Consider the following 16,991-nt stretch of genomic DNA (forward strand, 5'->3'; position numbering starts at 1 on the left):
ATGTAGCGTGCGAACAACGCGTGACCAGTTACAGTCTAAACTGTAAATTTAGTTAAATCGATGCCATTCGATAAAGCGAAAAAAAAGCCATGAAATTATGTCGTCTTCCGAACAAACCTTCCCCCTTCTTTTATTTTGTATAGATTTCTACGATTTTAGGATAGAAATTAACGATGAAGAACAGAGCTAGTTACACGATCGGTTCGCATAAATTTAATTAAACGCGAACGTGTACCACGTAGTGTCGACGCCCTACGAAACTCTTTCCACTGCAGTCTGAATCTTTCTATCTCTGATTCATTTTTTGCCGATTATTGCGATTTTTAATCAGAAAACCCCAGATGTTGATCAACGTTTCCTTGTTGCTTTCACTCCCCTTATCTCATTGTCAGACACAACTACGTGAAATACTGCATCGTAATTTCATTATTGTATTCGAAATCTGAGTCATAACGTAATATTTCGAAACACTACTGCTTTTCTTATATGTATAAATTAAAAATCAACGACATTGTTCATTGGATTGGCTATAATCGTGACGTTAATTCTCCAACCGTACGAATTGAAATAAAATAAAATTAAAAACAGTAAATATTTATAGAAGGTTCCGAAATGTCTGTTGCAAGACTGGCCTCCTTCGCGACCGGAAAGTGCAACGAGACGAACAACGTCATCGAAAGATTCTTATCGAACAAAGTGCACGTTTATCCAAAATCCTATCGGTCCAATAGCTTGCAATCGCGTGATTTTTATCTGACGATATTGTTCCAATCATACTTGGGAAGAAGCGCGGCTATACTTTTTCCTACGCGAGCCTCTATCTCGTCTCATACCGCGCCTCCTCTAACTACGATATTACGAATGCTTGCACCACGTGCCACTCGTGCAAAGCACGGTGCATTATCGTCAGATAAGGATTTCGCGCTGAATCAGAAGAACAAGCTTTCCATATAAAAGCCGGGAAGAAACGTACAGAAAGAGTACAACTTAGAGATCAATTGGAAGTGGAACATTTCTGTGACAATATGTATTGCGCACTTGTATTGTGCGCCCTCCTCGTTGGCTGTTTAGGTGAGTACACGTAAACGGAACCCAAAGCTGGCTCCGTTCCTTAATTTGATTATACAACGGTATATTGAAAATCGTGAATTGGCAATTTTTTGTCCGATTATTAGCAGATAGAAAAGAATATAAAGTAAACGTTCGCGAATATGGTTATCGAATCGGTATTCCGCATCTGCAAACGCTCGGCTACTGTTTTATCGGCAACATTTTCGATTCTGTAGACACATAGAATGTAATCCAAGAGAGTGCTCGTTGATTTTGTTTAAAATAATATTACTTAATGATTTTTTAGTTGTAAATTTTGATGTGAAACGGGAAGAAATCTTACTGTTTTCGGTATAATGTTACAGCCAACGAGATGCCGGACAACCAGGACATCCAGATCGGTCAGCATCTGCTCCTTGACTCGAGAATTGTAGGCGGCAGCCCCGTTGACATAAATCAACATCCGTATCAACTAAGCCTACAAACTAGTGGACATATTTGCGGTGGCTCGATCATCAGCAGTAAATGGGCCGTCACAGCCGCCCATTGCGTAGGGTAATAACGCAAATGGATAAAGTTAACAGCACTATGTGCACTAAGCAGACATAAGTGCTTCGGGGCAATCTGGCTCGCGTATGCAGGACTTTTCGACCAAAACGTTGCAGTTTCAATTTTATCGAACGTTAATATAACGGCGGGACACGATACGATTTAATTGCTAATTGGTAGTGCTAGTTATAGTTCGTAGTCTTCGAGCCGATAAATTTGGTCTTTAACGTGCTCGTCATATTTTAGTTGAATGGAAGAATTTCGATAGTATGCCACCGCTAAAAATCATCGGCCATTCGAACTGTAACGATTCGGTGATTCGATTACGCGAATAGATATAATATAATGAAGCCGTCATACGGATCATCCCTAACGTTTTCGCGCAACGGTACGTCCGACGGCTGATCAAGATAATATTTAGCCATCGCGATATTAAATCGGCTTTGCGGGTCGCGTTCCGTCCCGATCGGCTGCCATTATGCAATAACAGTAAGGTTGTCAAATACCCTGCGCAAATTCTCGAAAGCAAACAGCTATTATATTCGTTGGCGTTCGCGGGCCGTTTACACGCGACGCGTACAAATTATAATACGGAGTCACTGACATTTTCATGTTCCGTGCATCACAGAATGAGCGCCGACCGATACAGCATCCGTGTTGGTAGCAGCAACAAAGACCAAGGTACTCGTTACACGATAAAGAGGATCATCCGACACCCCGAGTACAACTCAAGGACTGTCGACTTTGATGTCGCGCTTTTGGAGGTACGTACGTGAAATTCGATAGTATACCATTCGAACCATTTTGGTACACACACGTGTACCAGATGTTAATTGTAGCTATTATCTTTTTGACAAACAGACGATTGAAATATCATTCCAACGGGAACCATTTGGTATTATTATAATTGTCTTGAACAATAAACTGTCAATTTAGCGATAGAGTCGACTGACTCTTCGGAGCCAGTTTCCGGATTACGCGTCGCGGTTATTCGAGGTACAGCGGTACGGTACGGGTGGTAGCCACTCAATATTCTTAAGTGGCCAGTTGATTTCGTTCGGACCGTATTAGCGCTGCGAGGATTAATTCCTTGCTATAGCAACGCAGGCGTAATGCAATGGAAACTCTATTGCAGATCAATGGCGAAATCAAATTCAACGGCAATGTGAAAGCAGTGAAGTTGGCTACGACGGAACCTTCTTCCGGAAGCTTGGTTGACGTCACCGGTTGGGGAGCACTCAAGGTAAATTGCTCAATTATTTTATGTTCTAGACGCGACAGAAGTAAAAAAATATCAACAACGATTTATATCGATGCGTTTCGGGTATATTTTGCACGCGAGGAAATTTCTTGAACGTAAGGAAGCTGTTCAACGTTAGTTTTATCCTGGTGGCGTTCATCGATACATCGATATAGAGTTTATCGTCCGAATGAGAACAAAAACTGAGAAGATTTAAAAGCAGCGAAACGAAAATAACAGTTTCGAACGTTGTAGGAGGGCGGAAGTGTTTCAACCCAATTGATGAAAGTGTCGATCCCCATCGTGGACAGAAATCAATGTCAGACCGCTTACGGAACCAAAAACAGCATCACTAGCAGAATGATCTGCGCCGGTTACACCGCCGGTGGAAAAGACTCTTGCCAAGGAGACTCCGGTGGTCCTCTGACGTCCAAAGGAACCCTCTACGGTATTGTGTCATGGGGTTACGGATGTGCCCAACCCAAATACCCAGGTGTTTACTCGAACGTGGCTAACCTCAGCTCCTGGATCAAACAGAACAGTGGAGTATAAATCAAGAATTGGAGACTACGTAGCAATTAACATGTTGCCAGCCAACCTGTTAACTAGTTAATTAACTCAAGCAGCATTTAGGGGGTCCAAATACAATTTTGTCAAATTTTTCATATGCCTTTCTACTTGTTAAATATTGTACGCACCATTCGATTTAAATACATTGATTTTGGACTTTTATAAAAGCAAATATTTAAGTAGTGTGATCGTCTACCCATCAATTATCCTGACAAAGAGATCCAATGCATTTTTTCGGCACATACATTATATTTTCGATTAGGAATTTTTTTCTCGAAAATGCGTAGGATTTCGGGGGTATGTCTATTCACCAAAAATGATTGCAATTGAGCCCCGCAACCGAAAATAATTTTTCCAGAACGATTCAAAATTTGTTTATTTCGCCGAAAAATTTAGGCACCTACCCCTGTCGATTTTTCTTAAAAATTCGTTTTTGATTTTTAGTAATTTTGTTTGACGCCCTATAGAAAAGTTGTTTAATACTTTTTTGTAGGTACACATGAGCTCTACTTTTACAAAAAGTTTCATTGAAATATATTCACTATTGTAGGAGTTATGGCTGTTTGAAGATTGGACTACCTTTACGGGGTTTTTCTCACTTTACGGGGTGACGGAACAACTTTTCGAATATTTTTGGAATTTCCACATATTCTCCATTAAAATACGCGTTGTTTGCTTTTTTAAACGTTAAAATCCTTCAATCCGTTCAGAAGTTATGACGTTTTAAAGATTCGCATGCAGTGAAACATATCAACGGTATGGTCAGACATTACATTTTCGGTAAGGATTTTTTTCCTCGAAACTGCGTAGGATTTCGAGGGTGTGCCTATTGACCAAAAATGATTGTAATTGACCCCTGCAATCGAAAATAATTTTTCCAGAACGATTTGAAATTTTTTAATTTCGCCGAAAAACACACTACACGTCTATGAGAAGAGGACGCTAAAATCAGGTCTGTATGGCAGTCAGATTGGGCCACGACAGTCCATAAGGTGAAAGATCTACTCGTATACCTCGTCTGTGATTTTATCGATACTTATTATTTATTATTTGGTACAACAGCAATTACAATATATGTATATTGAGGAGCTTCGAGTTTGGTCGAAACGCCGAATATATTAAAATTGCTTTCATTCCAAATAACATGACGTAAATCTAAGATATATAAGTATTCTGTAATACTTGTTAATACATATATCATATAATGTAATAGAGAAGATAGATTATTTCCGCTACGGAGGACGAATGGGAGACCAAAGTTTACCAATAGATTGACAGCCAAAACAGCTTATTTAACCACCGAATGCTTTCTTCGTCCATCTTGCCCAGATCCTCAGAGCAACTAAAACTTTCTCCGATAGTTTACTCACAGTTGAACTTTGATTCGATCAATATCGCCGTCCCGTTGAAACTTTCCCTCTTTTCGAATGGTCTTACCACAGACGAGGTATACGAGCAGACCTTTCACCCAATGTATTTTTTCGGCCCATTTTTATGGAGCTCCAGAGCTCCATTACCATTACGTTACCAACAAATTTCAAAATGAACACAAGAGGAAGTGAGACAGAAGATGAAATTACAAAAATTTTAGTATTTTTTAACGGAATGAAAGCTGTACGGTCCAGAATTTATTTGCAACTCGAAATCTATAGGAAACTATAGGAAGAACGCAGCCATTAGCTCATATTATGTGCTATGTAATTAATAATTATATTAATTATATAGTAAATAATATGACCCGGGTCTCACCACATGGAGGTTGCTGCGAATGGAGACCCACCCTAGCCTCGCCCCAACCACCCTTCCTTTGAGAGTTAGAATGAGCTAGAACGATGGAAATATTATGTACATTCTCATGTACACTGCTTAATAGTTACGATAACCTTTCAGAATAGAAAGATTCTTGCACCAATAATTAAAAAGTTCAGTAAAATTCCAACCGCTAAAGTAAAGAAAGCTAATAGTACTAATACGCGTCGTCGTTGCCGAAAAATATTATGAAATCGTTTCTCCTATATCCCTTATGTCGTTCAAATCAATTTTTATACATTGCTGACGAATAAAAGTGTACATCGTGATAGTCGCATACTCGAAACACACACATTAAGCGCGCATACAATGTATACAAGCAATACAGTTTATCAAGCACGGCACGTTGATTAATTTTAAATCGCTCCAATTCGAACGGGATACTAATCTTGACACGATTGTTCCATTATCTCGTTCTCGATACGATATCGCTAATCACGATCTGCCTCGGACACTAACACAACAGCGAAGAAACTTTTTCACGGGAAAGCAAAGTTTTTTTTTCTCCCGTTCTATCGAAACACATAAAATGGATTACCGGCGCCCTTTTGAAGTTGACGCGACAAGACACTTTCGACAACAGTTAATAATCGATAACGACGTTTATCGCCGAAAAATTTCGACCCGCACGCGTATCGACGTGTCCCGACCTAGTTCCAGTCCCAATAATTCGACAGGTCGATCGTTATTCCCTGTCAATTCACGTTGAAATGTCTGAGAAAATACTGTTCCTGCTCTGCATTTTTCTCGAGAACGGTAAGTTGGATAATGGTGCTTCGTACGAGAATCCAATTTCGCGTACAATTTCATGCAAATATTCTTCACTCTCTGCTCAGTTCTTGCGTCGGAAAATACCAAGTACGTGAACATCACGGAATATCCGTACCATGTAAGTTGAAATACGTTTTCCAATCTCTTGTAACGTTGAAGGAATAAAATTTTAAGTAACGTAACGCCTTTCTTACGTGGAAACGTTTTATATCATTTTCCTATTTAGTTTGTGAAACATTCTTTTAATTTCCCTACGTTTCCTTTCTCTTTTCCACGTTTATATTCCACTTGTTAGCTTATTACGCAACTTGACGTAATAATTAGACTCGCCATTCAACTGTTTGTAATATGTATAGGTATCCATCGAGAAATACGGAACGCACGTATGCAGTGGAGCGCTGGTGCACGAATCGTGGGCCATAACCGTGGCATCTTGCGTTTTTGGGCAAGTATAATAAGAATATTAATTGATCGTGTTATGTTACGTTCTCTAAACATTTTTTAGTATGCATTTGTTTGAGCGAATAATTGAAAAAAAACGATGAATAACGACGCATAATCGTTCACAGTGCCGACCTGTCGACGGTGTCGGTGCGCGTCCGCTCCGACACTCTTTCCAGCGGCGGAGACGAATTGGAAGTGAGCAATATCGTTGTGCACGAGGATTTTGACAAATATGTCCTGCTGAACGACATCGCGCTAATAAAGGTAGCCGCGCTTTTAAAGGGCTAAAAGCACATTTATTTCGGAGCACTTTATCCTCGCCCTCCTTCTCGCCCTCCTTCGCGAACGTTTGTCACGCGAGTCGCGCCGCCAGGAATTTTATTACAGTTTTTACGCTCGGTACAGCGAGCCGTGTTACGATACAATCGTTATAGACAGCAATTCCACCGAAAGCTCGTACGTCTTCCAAAGGGTCGTACCGGCGGGAAGTACGTAGCATCGAAATATTAATAATTTTTAATAGAAACTCGAGCGAAAAGAACGTAATAAATAATATCGAACGAAACGGTGCGTCGCGTCGGTGGCAAATTAAACGTAACGTCTATCTAAACGTAACGCGAGAAACTGCGATGTAATGGCTTTTATTTTACGCGCCACTCGTCGATAGTAGGAACGGGCCTTTATGGCATAGCAAATATATTAATAAATGTTGGATTTGTTTGAATTTAGTTTAAGCTTCCCGAGCAATTTGGTGAAAAATTGCTACCGATTGGAATACCGGAAAAAGAGGATTACAAACTCGCTGATGGAACGACGTGCTTCGTGACAGGCTGGAAGCATAACCTGGTGAGTGCTGTTTTTAATATCGGTATCGAAAAATCATTTAAGAGTAAACGAAAAATTACCGCGCAATTTCTCACGGCGTATTTGTTGACTTTTTTTTTCCGTGTAAAAAATTAGAAAGATATATCATCGAAACGTGTTGCGTTCTCATCGTCGTATCTCGGAAAAAGATTATTTTCAAACTGTCCATTTTATACCGGGCGATAATTATCTTTCTATGTCATCGCGCGGTCATTAAAGCCGCAAGCTCGTTCGCTAAATATTCACTTTTATCGCGATGTCTGATTCAATTTCAGTCCACATATAAAGCCCGTATACCGGAAACGGGAGAATAAATTTGTTCAGCTTTTATTACGGCCAATTTTTAATCGTCAAAACAATCGAATAGAAATTCCTTTCGTGAATAAAAAATTAACTTTGAATTATACCAACGTATCTTACGTCAGAGACGTTAAGAACGTCCACCGTAAGAAACTAACAATAGAGCGGAATATTATGTACGATATGACTGAAGATAAGCCGAAGAAAATGGTCCCGAAGAATATCGTAAATTAGGGAAAATGTTCGCGACTTCGCCTATAGACTGTATCGTAAAAAGTTTAACCATTCATGGTGATGGAAAATTTATTGACCGTAGTAACTAATGGTGATGGAGAGTTTAACCATTTCTCTCGGATCTATTCTCGTTCCCGAAATGATACGGTTAACTTATCGATAACTTTAACAAGCTACGAACAGTGTTAAAAAAATGGTTGTTTCCGATGCTGATAAATGAAAGAGAAACTTTTATATAATATGCATCTGTTTGGTCTTCGTAATGCTAAGTCGACCACGAAGAGAGAGCCCAAAATCGTGATTGGATCAAGATATTAGGTTACTTTCAGGGTGGCCAGGCCGAATCTCAGATCACGGCGATGGCTGTACCGATCGTGAACCAGGATATCTGCAGCTCTACGATGCCTTGCTACGAGCCGGTGCTCCAGAAAATGCTTTGTGCCGGTAACATGACCCTCGGGGTGGAGACGTGTCAGGTAAGATGAGGACAAGAGAATGTTGGAGGGGGTATGGCTCCGCGACCCGTGACAACTCTTGCAACACCTAAAAGATCCTGAAGCCCCCGTTAAGGAGATCCCTCGACCTCGTCGAGCGTGACGCCACTCGGTGTCCGTGTTTGCCGCAACCATTGTTGGTCTGGCCTCCGATTGCACACGTAACCGTTTCGGGAACAATAAGAGATTCGACTGCGTTAATGGACGCGACCCGATAGTTTGGCACCTCGACTTTTCACCACATTACAGTACAGTATCTATTTTCTTCCCCAAATATAGACTATTTCTCGATTAAATTACGGTTATGGTTACATAAAAGTGTTAAGCTAGAGACAGACTTTCCACGTAAATTAAGTAACGTCACGAGAGAGGTGACGTACGTACGTTCGTTCGTTAAGGGTTAAAATGTAATTCGGTCTGGATTTGGTTGCCGACTATCGCGTGAACACGCAAAACCAATGATTACGGCGCGCTGAAACGGTTAAGAAGACAGATGACCCTCTTCGATACCTCGAACGTAAAAGAACAAAGCATGAAAATTGATCGTTCGGGGAATGTAGGCATTTGACGTTGAAAGCTTGAACTGAATTGGAACTAATTGCTCGGTAGCGGGGATTGAATTTAAAACGGGAACGATCAGTTTCCAACACGGACGATGGCCGTGCGAAACACGAGATGTTCGGGTTTTGCAAATCGATTTTATTTTCGAACACGAATGGAAGACTACGAGGATGACGCGCGCTTTTATTCTTGCGTTTCTACAAACCAATTCGTATCGCATTTCTGCGAATCGGATTAAAAATCCGGGACAAACATCCATTTTCGAATCGGTATGGAAATTAATAGAATGTAACGTGCCCTCGGGGTAGGTTTCTATTCGCGACTAGAGTCCTCGATGCACGAGACATCGGTAACGATCTCAGAAACGATCTTACGCTCCATAAATTCAAATTAATGAACATTCGAACCTCCGAAGTGTCGCTAGTCCTTGTTATTTCTTATTTATTAACGCGTTGTCGTTTATTACGGCGCGTTCAGTACGATTTCATTTTGCCCGTTGTCCGTTTAACAACGCGTTCGCGTCAATAATGAAACGCGTAGAAAATTCCGTCCTCTGTACAGTGTACAGAAAAATGCGCGAAACGAATGAATCACGGGCCTCGTTAACGCGATTCTGATTGTCCTTCGTACACGCGATCCACGCGCACTGCTTCCCGGTGGAATTCAACGTTAATTTGACGTCTGGTGATACGCGCACGCGGCTAATTTCGGTTGTCGATTGCACTCAATAGACGAACAATGCAACTCACTTGACTCGAGGACGCAATATCAGAGGGACCATGGCACAGGCCCGACCTAACGTCGAATGATAGAAAATTAAACGATCCCTTTTCACTGAATTTTATCGCCTCGCGTCAATTTCCGCGCAGCTCGGCTCGAAAACACTGGGCAAACCGGCCGAGGCGGAATATTTATATCTACGATAATTACCGCGTTAAACGAACGACAAACAGTCGGCGTACTTTTCATCAAGGAGTCGTCGATCTAACTTAAGCTCGTTTTTAATAATTCTTTATTAATTATAGCGACAGTCGCACCAAGTGACTTGACAATACATGTTCATTTAACGTTCTTATTATTCTTATTATTCTAATTAAATTGGCACGCGATCAAAAACCGTTCTAAAAATATTAACGCCGAGAGGTATAAAAGTAAATAGAAATGTTACCTTTGTGAATGGATTCTCTTTTTATGGAAACGTATTTATAGAAATTCTAACGAAGGATGGTTAATCGCAGAGACAGTTGATGTATTCATAATACCGATATATTTGCCATTGGTTCGTTTCTGATTTGAACGTCGTGCTAACAGTATGCCGTGGAGGGGCACAAAAGATGCGGCGCGTTACGAGCAACATTTGAATGCGACCGGTTGAATAGAAACTGAACATTATTCACCGAGTATAATAGAAAATTGTCACAAAGCTCGGAGATTTCAACACGCTCCATCGTTATAATAATAACAATAAATTCGGCTGGACGATACAAAGAGCAATATCTTTGGTTGATTCTTCGCTGACAATAGATTCCAATGTTATCTTTTCCTTTTTTATTTTATTTTCACGATTTCCATGTTGAAAACACCGAGTCGCGAAAGTTACATAGCCTCGTTTGCCTCTCGAGAGCAGATAAACGCGAGCCGATTCGAACAGTTCATTTCCAAATGCGATCGCGTTTTAATAGACGAGAATTAATTGGAACGTTAGGACGTTCGAAAATAATTGTCAGTTTCTAGCGCGCGAATAAAAACGCAACACCGTGCGTTCAATTAAAGCAACCGTCGATATTTTTCGTTATATTTGGGAAATTAACGCTTTAAACAATTAGCGGTAAAATATTTTTGTCCCGTTTTGATCGATTCGTGGAAAATAACGTGGAAAATATCGAAGATAAGTACACTTTAATTTGGAGAAATGGTTTCGGCGAATAATACGAGACACTCCGTGCAACGATAATTGGTTTCTGCCTTTGCAAGGACAATCGACCCCGTCACTCTCTTTACGAATGTATCAACGCATTAGCAAATCAGCGCGCGAGCAACGCAGCTCGAAGTAATCACTGAAACTGTCAACCCTCGTTTACTTGCAGGGTGATCCAGGTGCTCCGCTGATGGAAGCCCAGACGCTGATTGGTGTTCTATCCTATGGATTAGGGTGTAAAACTATGATACATCCGGGCGTATACACTCGTGTCAGCAGTTACCTACCATGGATCTCGGCAAATTCCGATATCCTCTATACTATATGAGATGATATTCGCGAAACTACAATGTCAACGTTGCTAATCTTTATCAGAAACGCAGCGCCAGATTCAATTCGTTGGAACAGGCCACGCGACGGCGATACCTTCCTTGTAACTTTAAACATATTTCCAAAGGTTTTATGAAAATATCTACTACCAAGAGAAGTTTCGTCTGATTTCCGTCTCCGTAAAACGCTAAACTTTAAAACTACATTCCTATCCGTTCCTTCCTCAACTTGAAAATAGGTGCATGTTTGGTAATGTTATCACGAATGTGCAGTAATCTCTCATGGGGGTTTTCTATAGAGCTTACATCCTTGAAAAGTATCACGATCGACGAGGGATTACTGTACCATTACTGCTCGCTGTTCGAGGATTAAGTCTTCAAAACAGTCTGTTATTTTACTAGTTATATAATTGAACTAAATATTTTTCATTCGACTGTAATGACGACAACGTACAATTTTAATTACTGAAGAATCTCGAAAGCAAGGTATTTTTGAACGCTGCTATCGTTTAACCGCGACCTAGATCGAATTTAGAAGCTGCAAATTAGCGATCATTGAGTGAGCTAATTAACGGTTTAGCCAACCTGGTTCGATAACGTAAAAACGACGGACGACGTCAATTACTTCCTGTCCAGCGCTGGATCGTTTGTTAGCAAACTAATACGTTCTATTTCTGGTTGTTAAATGCCAGAATAAATATCTGTTACTTCCGATGACAAATAACGGGCTCAATTAAGGGACCACTTGTTACGTTCGTACATTAGGATCTGTGGCGCGAGCGGCTCGTTATTGGTCTGCCGCTACTTTGCCGCGTTTGTATAAACGAGTTAACGTGGAAAAGTCGGTCCTGTCGACCAATTCGCATTTGTTCTGTTCCGAAGCGTGACGATAATATCGAGCCTTATTAACGCTGACGCCGCGCCGCGTCTAAAATATTCAAACGGAAGTTTTCGACCGGACAGAGGTAAACGAAACGGTATTTATTCTCCGATAATAACAACGACGATACGGTCGTGGTACGAAAGAAACAAACGACGAGGAAATTTTAAAGAATAGAGGAAAAACAACCAGGGAACCATTCGGTCGCAAGATTTATTCGGCATTTTAAGTGAAACAGTTCAGAGCGACGGTAAGTGGACCGTTTACTCCGTGAAATTTCGTGGCTAAATTCTCGCACGCAATGTAAGAAAGACGAAAACGTTTTCCCCTTGGAAAAGTGTGTCGAGCGACGAAGGGAACCGAGTGCAAGAAAAAGAGAAATGTACCAGCTCGCGCGACGTCGCGAGGAAACTTAACTTCTAGCGCGAAGCTCTTTTACTTGCTCGTATAAAAAAAAGAAGCTCTTAATATCGATACCGACTTTCGACGGCAAAACTCTCCGCGGAAGCTTGTTTGTCTTTGCAAAACGTAACGAAGTCTGTTCGCGAACGAACAAGAGGGCAGTGAGGAAACGACGCGGGGGATAGCGACGCTGTTGAATAAATGTTAGAGACCGCGTTAGAGGTGCTCACAAACCGGTCTTCTCCGTGATCCAATTTCGGAGGATCGTAACGCGCGAATAAACGCCTGGAAAAGATGGTCGAGCGCATCCGATACCCCAGGATACTATTCCGATTAGTCTGTCGTACTGCACCAATGGTCCACCGCTGTCACCCTGTCGGACAAATAGAATTTCGTTAAAAGAGATCGAGAATACGTCGATTAACGCTGATCGAATAAGTACATATTATCCTTTTGTTCCGTCGAAAATATCATAACGCTCGGTGTTTCTCTCAATGTATTTCGAGAATACGTCGATTAACGCTGATCGAATATGTACATATTATCCTTTTGTTCCGTCGAAAATATCATAACGCTCGGTGTTTCTCTCAATGTATTTCGAAAATAGAAGATAGAACGGAGGAGCATTTTTCTCTTTGACTAGAAATTTTGTAATATTTGTAGAATGAGGTAGAAAAAAGTAACGGTTCAAAAAGATATTAGTTTCGCGGAAACATCAGTGCCCCAGCGTGTGCGGTCTAAGCGACAATCAATGGGAGCAATTACCTGACACGCGTCCACGCCGCCGTCGCTTACGTAACCGGCGCAAATCATTCTCGGCGTGATTGTACGAGTCGCGTACAATTCTGAGCAGTCTGTATTAGAGACGAGGGGCACCTCTGCCTTACGTAACTGATTGGTCAACCGGCCGTTGCTTCTCAAAACACCCCATCCGGTGACCAACGCCTTGGAACCGGCGGTATAATGATCGGCGATCGGTGCCAGCGGGATCGGTCTCACTCGAGAACTGTACACCAGCGGCTTTTCCAACTGAAATTGTAATTGGTTTCAGCGGTGCCAAGCAGAGAGGCTGTACATTGCAGAATTGATTGTGAAACGGTAATTGAATTCTTCGAGTTTATTCGAAGCTGGGGAGGGGGGACGTGTATCACGTTAATAAATAAAGTTCATCGATCGACGGGGCCGGGTTACTACGGGGGACCCCACGGAGTGCTTTTTCGTTACGACGCGATTTCTCGAGCCTCCCGATTACTACGAGGACGCTTCGTTTCTTTGTTATTTGCTCGATCGACCGTGACGGAAATAAATTGTCGGCGCGATATCGGAGACCGTATATTTCCTTCGCGATTTTATGAATACCATTATATTATTTAAACATCTGACTGTACGCCAAAGGTTTCGACTTTATCGCGATGAAATCCACTCACCCGGACCAAAGCAATATCGTAATCGGCGCTTCTTGGATCGTACATTTCGTGGCTAATGATCTGCTTGGCGACGATGACCGTCCCTTTGTCGGTAAGGTTGGAAGTGCCAGCCTTTATCGAAACGAACCGGACGAAAGCACTGAAAATGTTAGTTTTTATATTTTAGAATGGAAGAACGAACGATCAATGATAATTAATATGAAAGTGCCTTGATTCTTAATTAATTAGATCTATACTCTAATAGTTTTCTACTTATTAAGTAGGATCATCGACATCGCGTATCAAAGTTGATAACGACTATATATGGTTGACGAAAAAGTGTGCGTACCTCTGGACGCAGTGTGCGGCCGTGACGATCCATACCTCGCTAATGATAGCGCCACCGCATACGTGACGATTGTTAAATCGTAGAGATACCTATAAATTTCGCCTGCGTATCAGTTTTGCGGCTATCAAGCCCGATAACCGTGAAATTCGCAATGTTTTCTCGTAAAATTGCGGCAATCCGGTGGATATATTTTTCGTGGTTACTCGATAAAGTCATTTTCAAAAGGTAAACGGATTATCGTTACCAAAGTTGCGACGAGAAATTATTTCCACAGGATAAACCGCGTAACTTGCCCATTCTAATTGCCTTCCTTATTAATGGATCCAACTTTCTTTTGTCTTGGATAATTTAGATCGCGAGATGATCGTACTATTAGGTCGTCTTGTGTGTAAGTCGTGTCGTTCTTATCGTAGTTTGTTCAAGGTGATACGTTTATGTACATTAAAAAAAAAAGAGTCATCAGTGTCTGATACACGTTTTAAATGTATCGAATCGTCGAAAGTGGTTTTCAAAATTTCAAAACGAGCTTTTTTTCAAGATCGACCAATAACGTTTCACATCGACGAACTAAAAGCTGTAATTGGGGCAAAATTTCAATTGCAGTTGAAATACTAGCAAAAAGTTAAATAGTAATAATTTCACCGCGTATCGAGATTTACCAGAGATTGGAAAAATATCGAAGCTTGGAAAATGGATTCCGCGCGATCTATTAGCAACGAATATATTTCCCTTTCAAACAGGAACGATAACTGTACGACTTTCGTAGGCAGATTTATTGACTTTCGTTTGCTTGTTTGGAGATACGGTCGAAACACACGTTTCCGCGCGAAATATTTGGATCGATTAATCTTCGCCGGTAATACCGAGGATCGTTTAAGAATACTTACTTGGTAGGGATGTTCGTCGATACGTGCTGGCTGGCCTCCAACAATACGACTCTCGTCAACTAGAAGAATCGATAGTTGAATTAGCGTTTTCGCTTGCATGGCTTTTGAAAAACTGCTAATTAAAGCGCAACGTTGCTCCGTGAATTACGATGAAATTTAATGGCTCCCCTTAAATCGTGAATAATTGAATGCTCGAAAAAGAGATGCTTGTACTCTTGAAAAGCGCTCGATGTTCAACTACCTCGGTTTAATAAAACGACACAACGTGTGCACTGAAAAAACAAACGTTGCCAGCAATCGTTGGAAATTACGACGAGCACTCGATTTAAAATTAAATAACGAAATGTCCGTACGAACATTTCGCGTCTGAACGAAAATACTTGACGTTTAAGCGTTTTCCTTGAATTACCGTGATCGATAATGATGGATCGTACGTACGTTGGAAGAGAAAGATGTGAGACCACGCGGCCGAGGCTAGCTGAAACCACAGGAACAGTATCCACGTATACATGGCGGGAACTTGGAAACAGAACTACCTGTTCGCCACGAGGCTCGCCCTTCTTTTATTTCGATATTCGGGTTAATTGTCGTTCGTATCAATTTGCCTGGACACGAGAAAAATTTCCGATCCACGAAAGTCTCGGACCGTTGACCTACATTCCGCGTCGATTACGTAAAAAGGTGCAAGACTGAAATAAAGTTACACAGCGCCGCCAGCGTCAAATAATATCGTTCCTTCTGTACGAACCAATCAAGGGAATATTTAAAACGTCGCAAACAAAACTATACGCTAATAAAATACCGAGGGAAGAGAATAGTTTTTAATTATTTGCGATAACTGATTCGATTGTCCAACGATATTATTCATATTATAAAATACCCAAAAATCTATTCTTGGTTAATCTGCATTGAAATTATTTTGTAGGCACTTTCTGCAAATAAATGTCCCATTTACAATATATATATATGTATATATATATATATATATATATATATATGGAGAGAGTCATTAGTTATAAAATTCCAAAACACGGAAATCAAAAGCTCGTTAGTACGAGGCGAGGTTTCGGTTTAATGGTAGTTCTGAAATCTTCAAATCTTCCTCCAGCTATACATAATTTCGTAACACCGAAGCGAGGATCAAATGATCGAACAAAACACTCTTAATTCCGATCGGAGTCGGCACGTGCGATAACGACGCTCATTCTCTGTCGCCCTTTACGAGCCAGCCACCTGTACGATGCTGGAGTACCGTTCATAGGACGTCTCATCGACGAAAACCCGGGCACGTCCGAGTCGACGGTAAAAATAATAATTCGATGACGAGCGACCGTGTTCAGACGAGAGAAGACGAGAACGGTGAAACGTCGGTCGAGGAGTTTCTGTCCTGTGCACTCTGTCTCTGTACGTGTGTATATGTGTATAGTCTAGAGGACGCCTTTTCATTAGCGAGCTTCACGGCGAACAGGTAGCTCTTTCATCGAGCTCCTACCGCCAAACGCCCACCACCCACCACCCACCGCGCGCCCTGTATGCGTCGGACGTCTCTTGCTATTCGTGCTGTTGCGTCGACCCGTATACACTTGGACCACGAAAAGAACGATCGTTCAACGCACCAAAATCCATCCGATTCCATGTAACTAGGGTTCGAGGTTTTCAAACTTTTAAACAGCTCCCGGTTCAAACGCACAAGCTATGAAACTTTTTAAAAAACAGTTTTCACCTTACACGTTCCAATGAGAACAGCTAACGACGGTCGAAAGAGTTCTTCTCATTTACTGTGAAACAAACGCTAATTATGTTCGAAGAAAAAGGTATCGGTAAAAACTATCGAGTTTGGTAATTGAAATTCTTGTCGTTTTCAACGAGAAAGTCCGAACGAATTCAACGTTGCAGGAAGCGATTTTTATTAGTTAAAATAGCGACGCAACCTG

At 41.3% G+C, this 16,991-nt stretch overlaps 2 protein-coding genes across 2 annotated transcripts; one reads left to right on the forward strand and one right to left on the reverse strand.

Moving 5' to 3' along the window:
* The first annotated feature begins 913 nt into the window (after positions 1-913).
* On the forward strand, positions 914-11,147 carry LOC122399464 (serine protease 53-like). The gene is made up of 12 exons (XM_043400163.1): positions 914-1,071; positions 1,416-1,605; positions 2,228-2,363; positions 2,735-2,842; positions 3,095-3,388; positions 5,896-5,974; positions 6,055-6,107; positions 6,346-6,434; positions 6,559-6,697; positions 7,163-7,279; positions 8,161-8,307; positions 10,974-11,147. Exons 1-12 carry the CDS (start codon positions 1,026-1,028, stop codon positions 11,130-11,132), a joined length of 1,557 nt encoding a protein of 518 aa, XP_043256098.1. The 5' UTR covers positions 914-1,025; the 3' UTR covers positions 11,133-11,147.
* Positions 11,148-12,641: 1,494 nt separating this feature from the next.
* LOC122399465 (trypsin-7-like) lies at positions 12,642-15,156 on the reverse strand. Its single transcript, XM_043400164.1, has 5 exons — positions 15,058-15,156; positions 14,171-14,259; positions 13,843-13,981; positions 13,181-13,444; positions 12,642-12,788 (listed from the first exon to the last, which is right to left on the reverse strand). Exons 1-5 carry the CDS (start codon positions 15,154-15,156, stop codon positions 12,642-12,644), a joined length of 738 nt encoding a protein of 245 aa, XP_043256099.1.
* Between the last annotated feature and the right edge of the window lie 1,835 nt (positions 15,157-16,991).

Source organism: Colletes gigas, unplaced genomic scaffold (genome assembly GCF_013123115.1).
Source record: "Colletes gigas isolate AHSC1104 unplaced genomic scaffold, ASM1312311v1 Colletes_gigas_Sc00013, whole genome shotgun sequence".
In the NCBI taxonomy this organism is placed as follows: Eukaryota; Metazoa; Arthropoda; class Insecta; order Hymenoptera; family Colletidae; genus Colletes; species Colletes gigas.

What these genes read in the sequence shown, in the direction of transcription:
- LOC122399465 (XM_043400164.1), bottom strand. Translation starts at nt 15,156, where the DNA reads ATGCAAGCGAAAACGCTAATTCAACTATCGATTCTTCTAGTTGACGAG. An exon ending in ACGATATTGCTTTGGTCCGG is followed by an intron (nt 13,445 to 13,842) that starts GTGAGTGGATTT and finishes TTACAATTTCAG; the next exon opens with TTGGAAAAGCCGCTGGTGTA. An exon ending in GCGGCGTGGACGCGTGTCAG is followed by an intron (nt 12,789 to 13,180) that starts GTAATTGCTCCC and finishes TTTGTCCGACAG; the next exon opens with GGTGACAGCGGTGGACCATT.
- LOC122399464 (XM_043400163.1), top strand. Translation starts at nt 1,026, where the DNA reads ATGTATTGCGCACTTGTATTGTGCGCCCTCCTCGTTGGCTGTTTAG. An exon ending in TCAAACAGAACAGTGGAGTA is followed by an intron (nt 3,389 to 5,895) that starts TAAATCAAGAAT and finishes ATAATTCGACAG; the next exon opens with GTCGATCGTTATTCCCTGTC. An exon ending in TCACGGAATATCCGTACCAT is followed by an intron (nt 6,108 to 6,345) that starts GTAAGTTGAAAT and finishes TAATATGTATAG; the next exon opens with GTATCCATCGAGAAATACGG.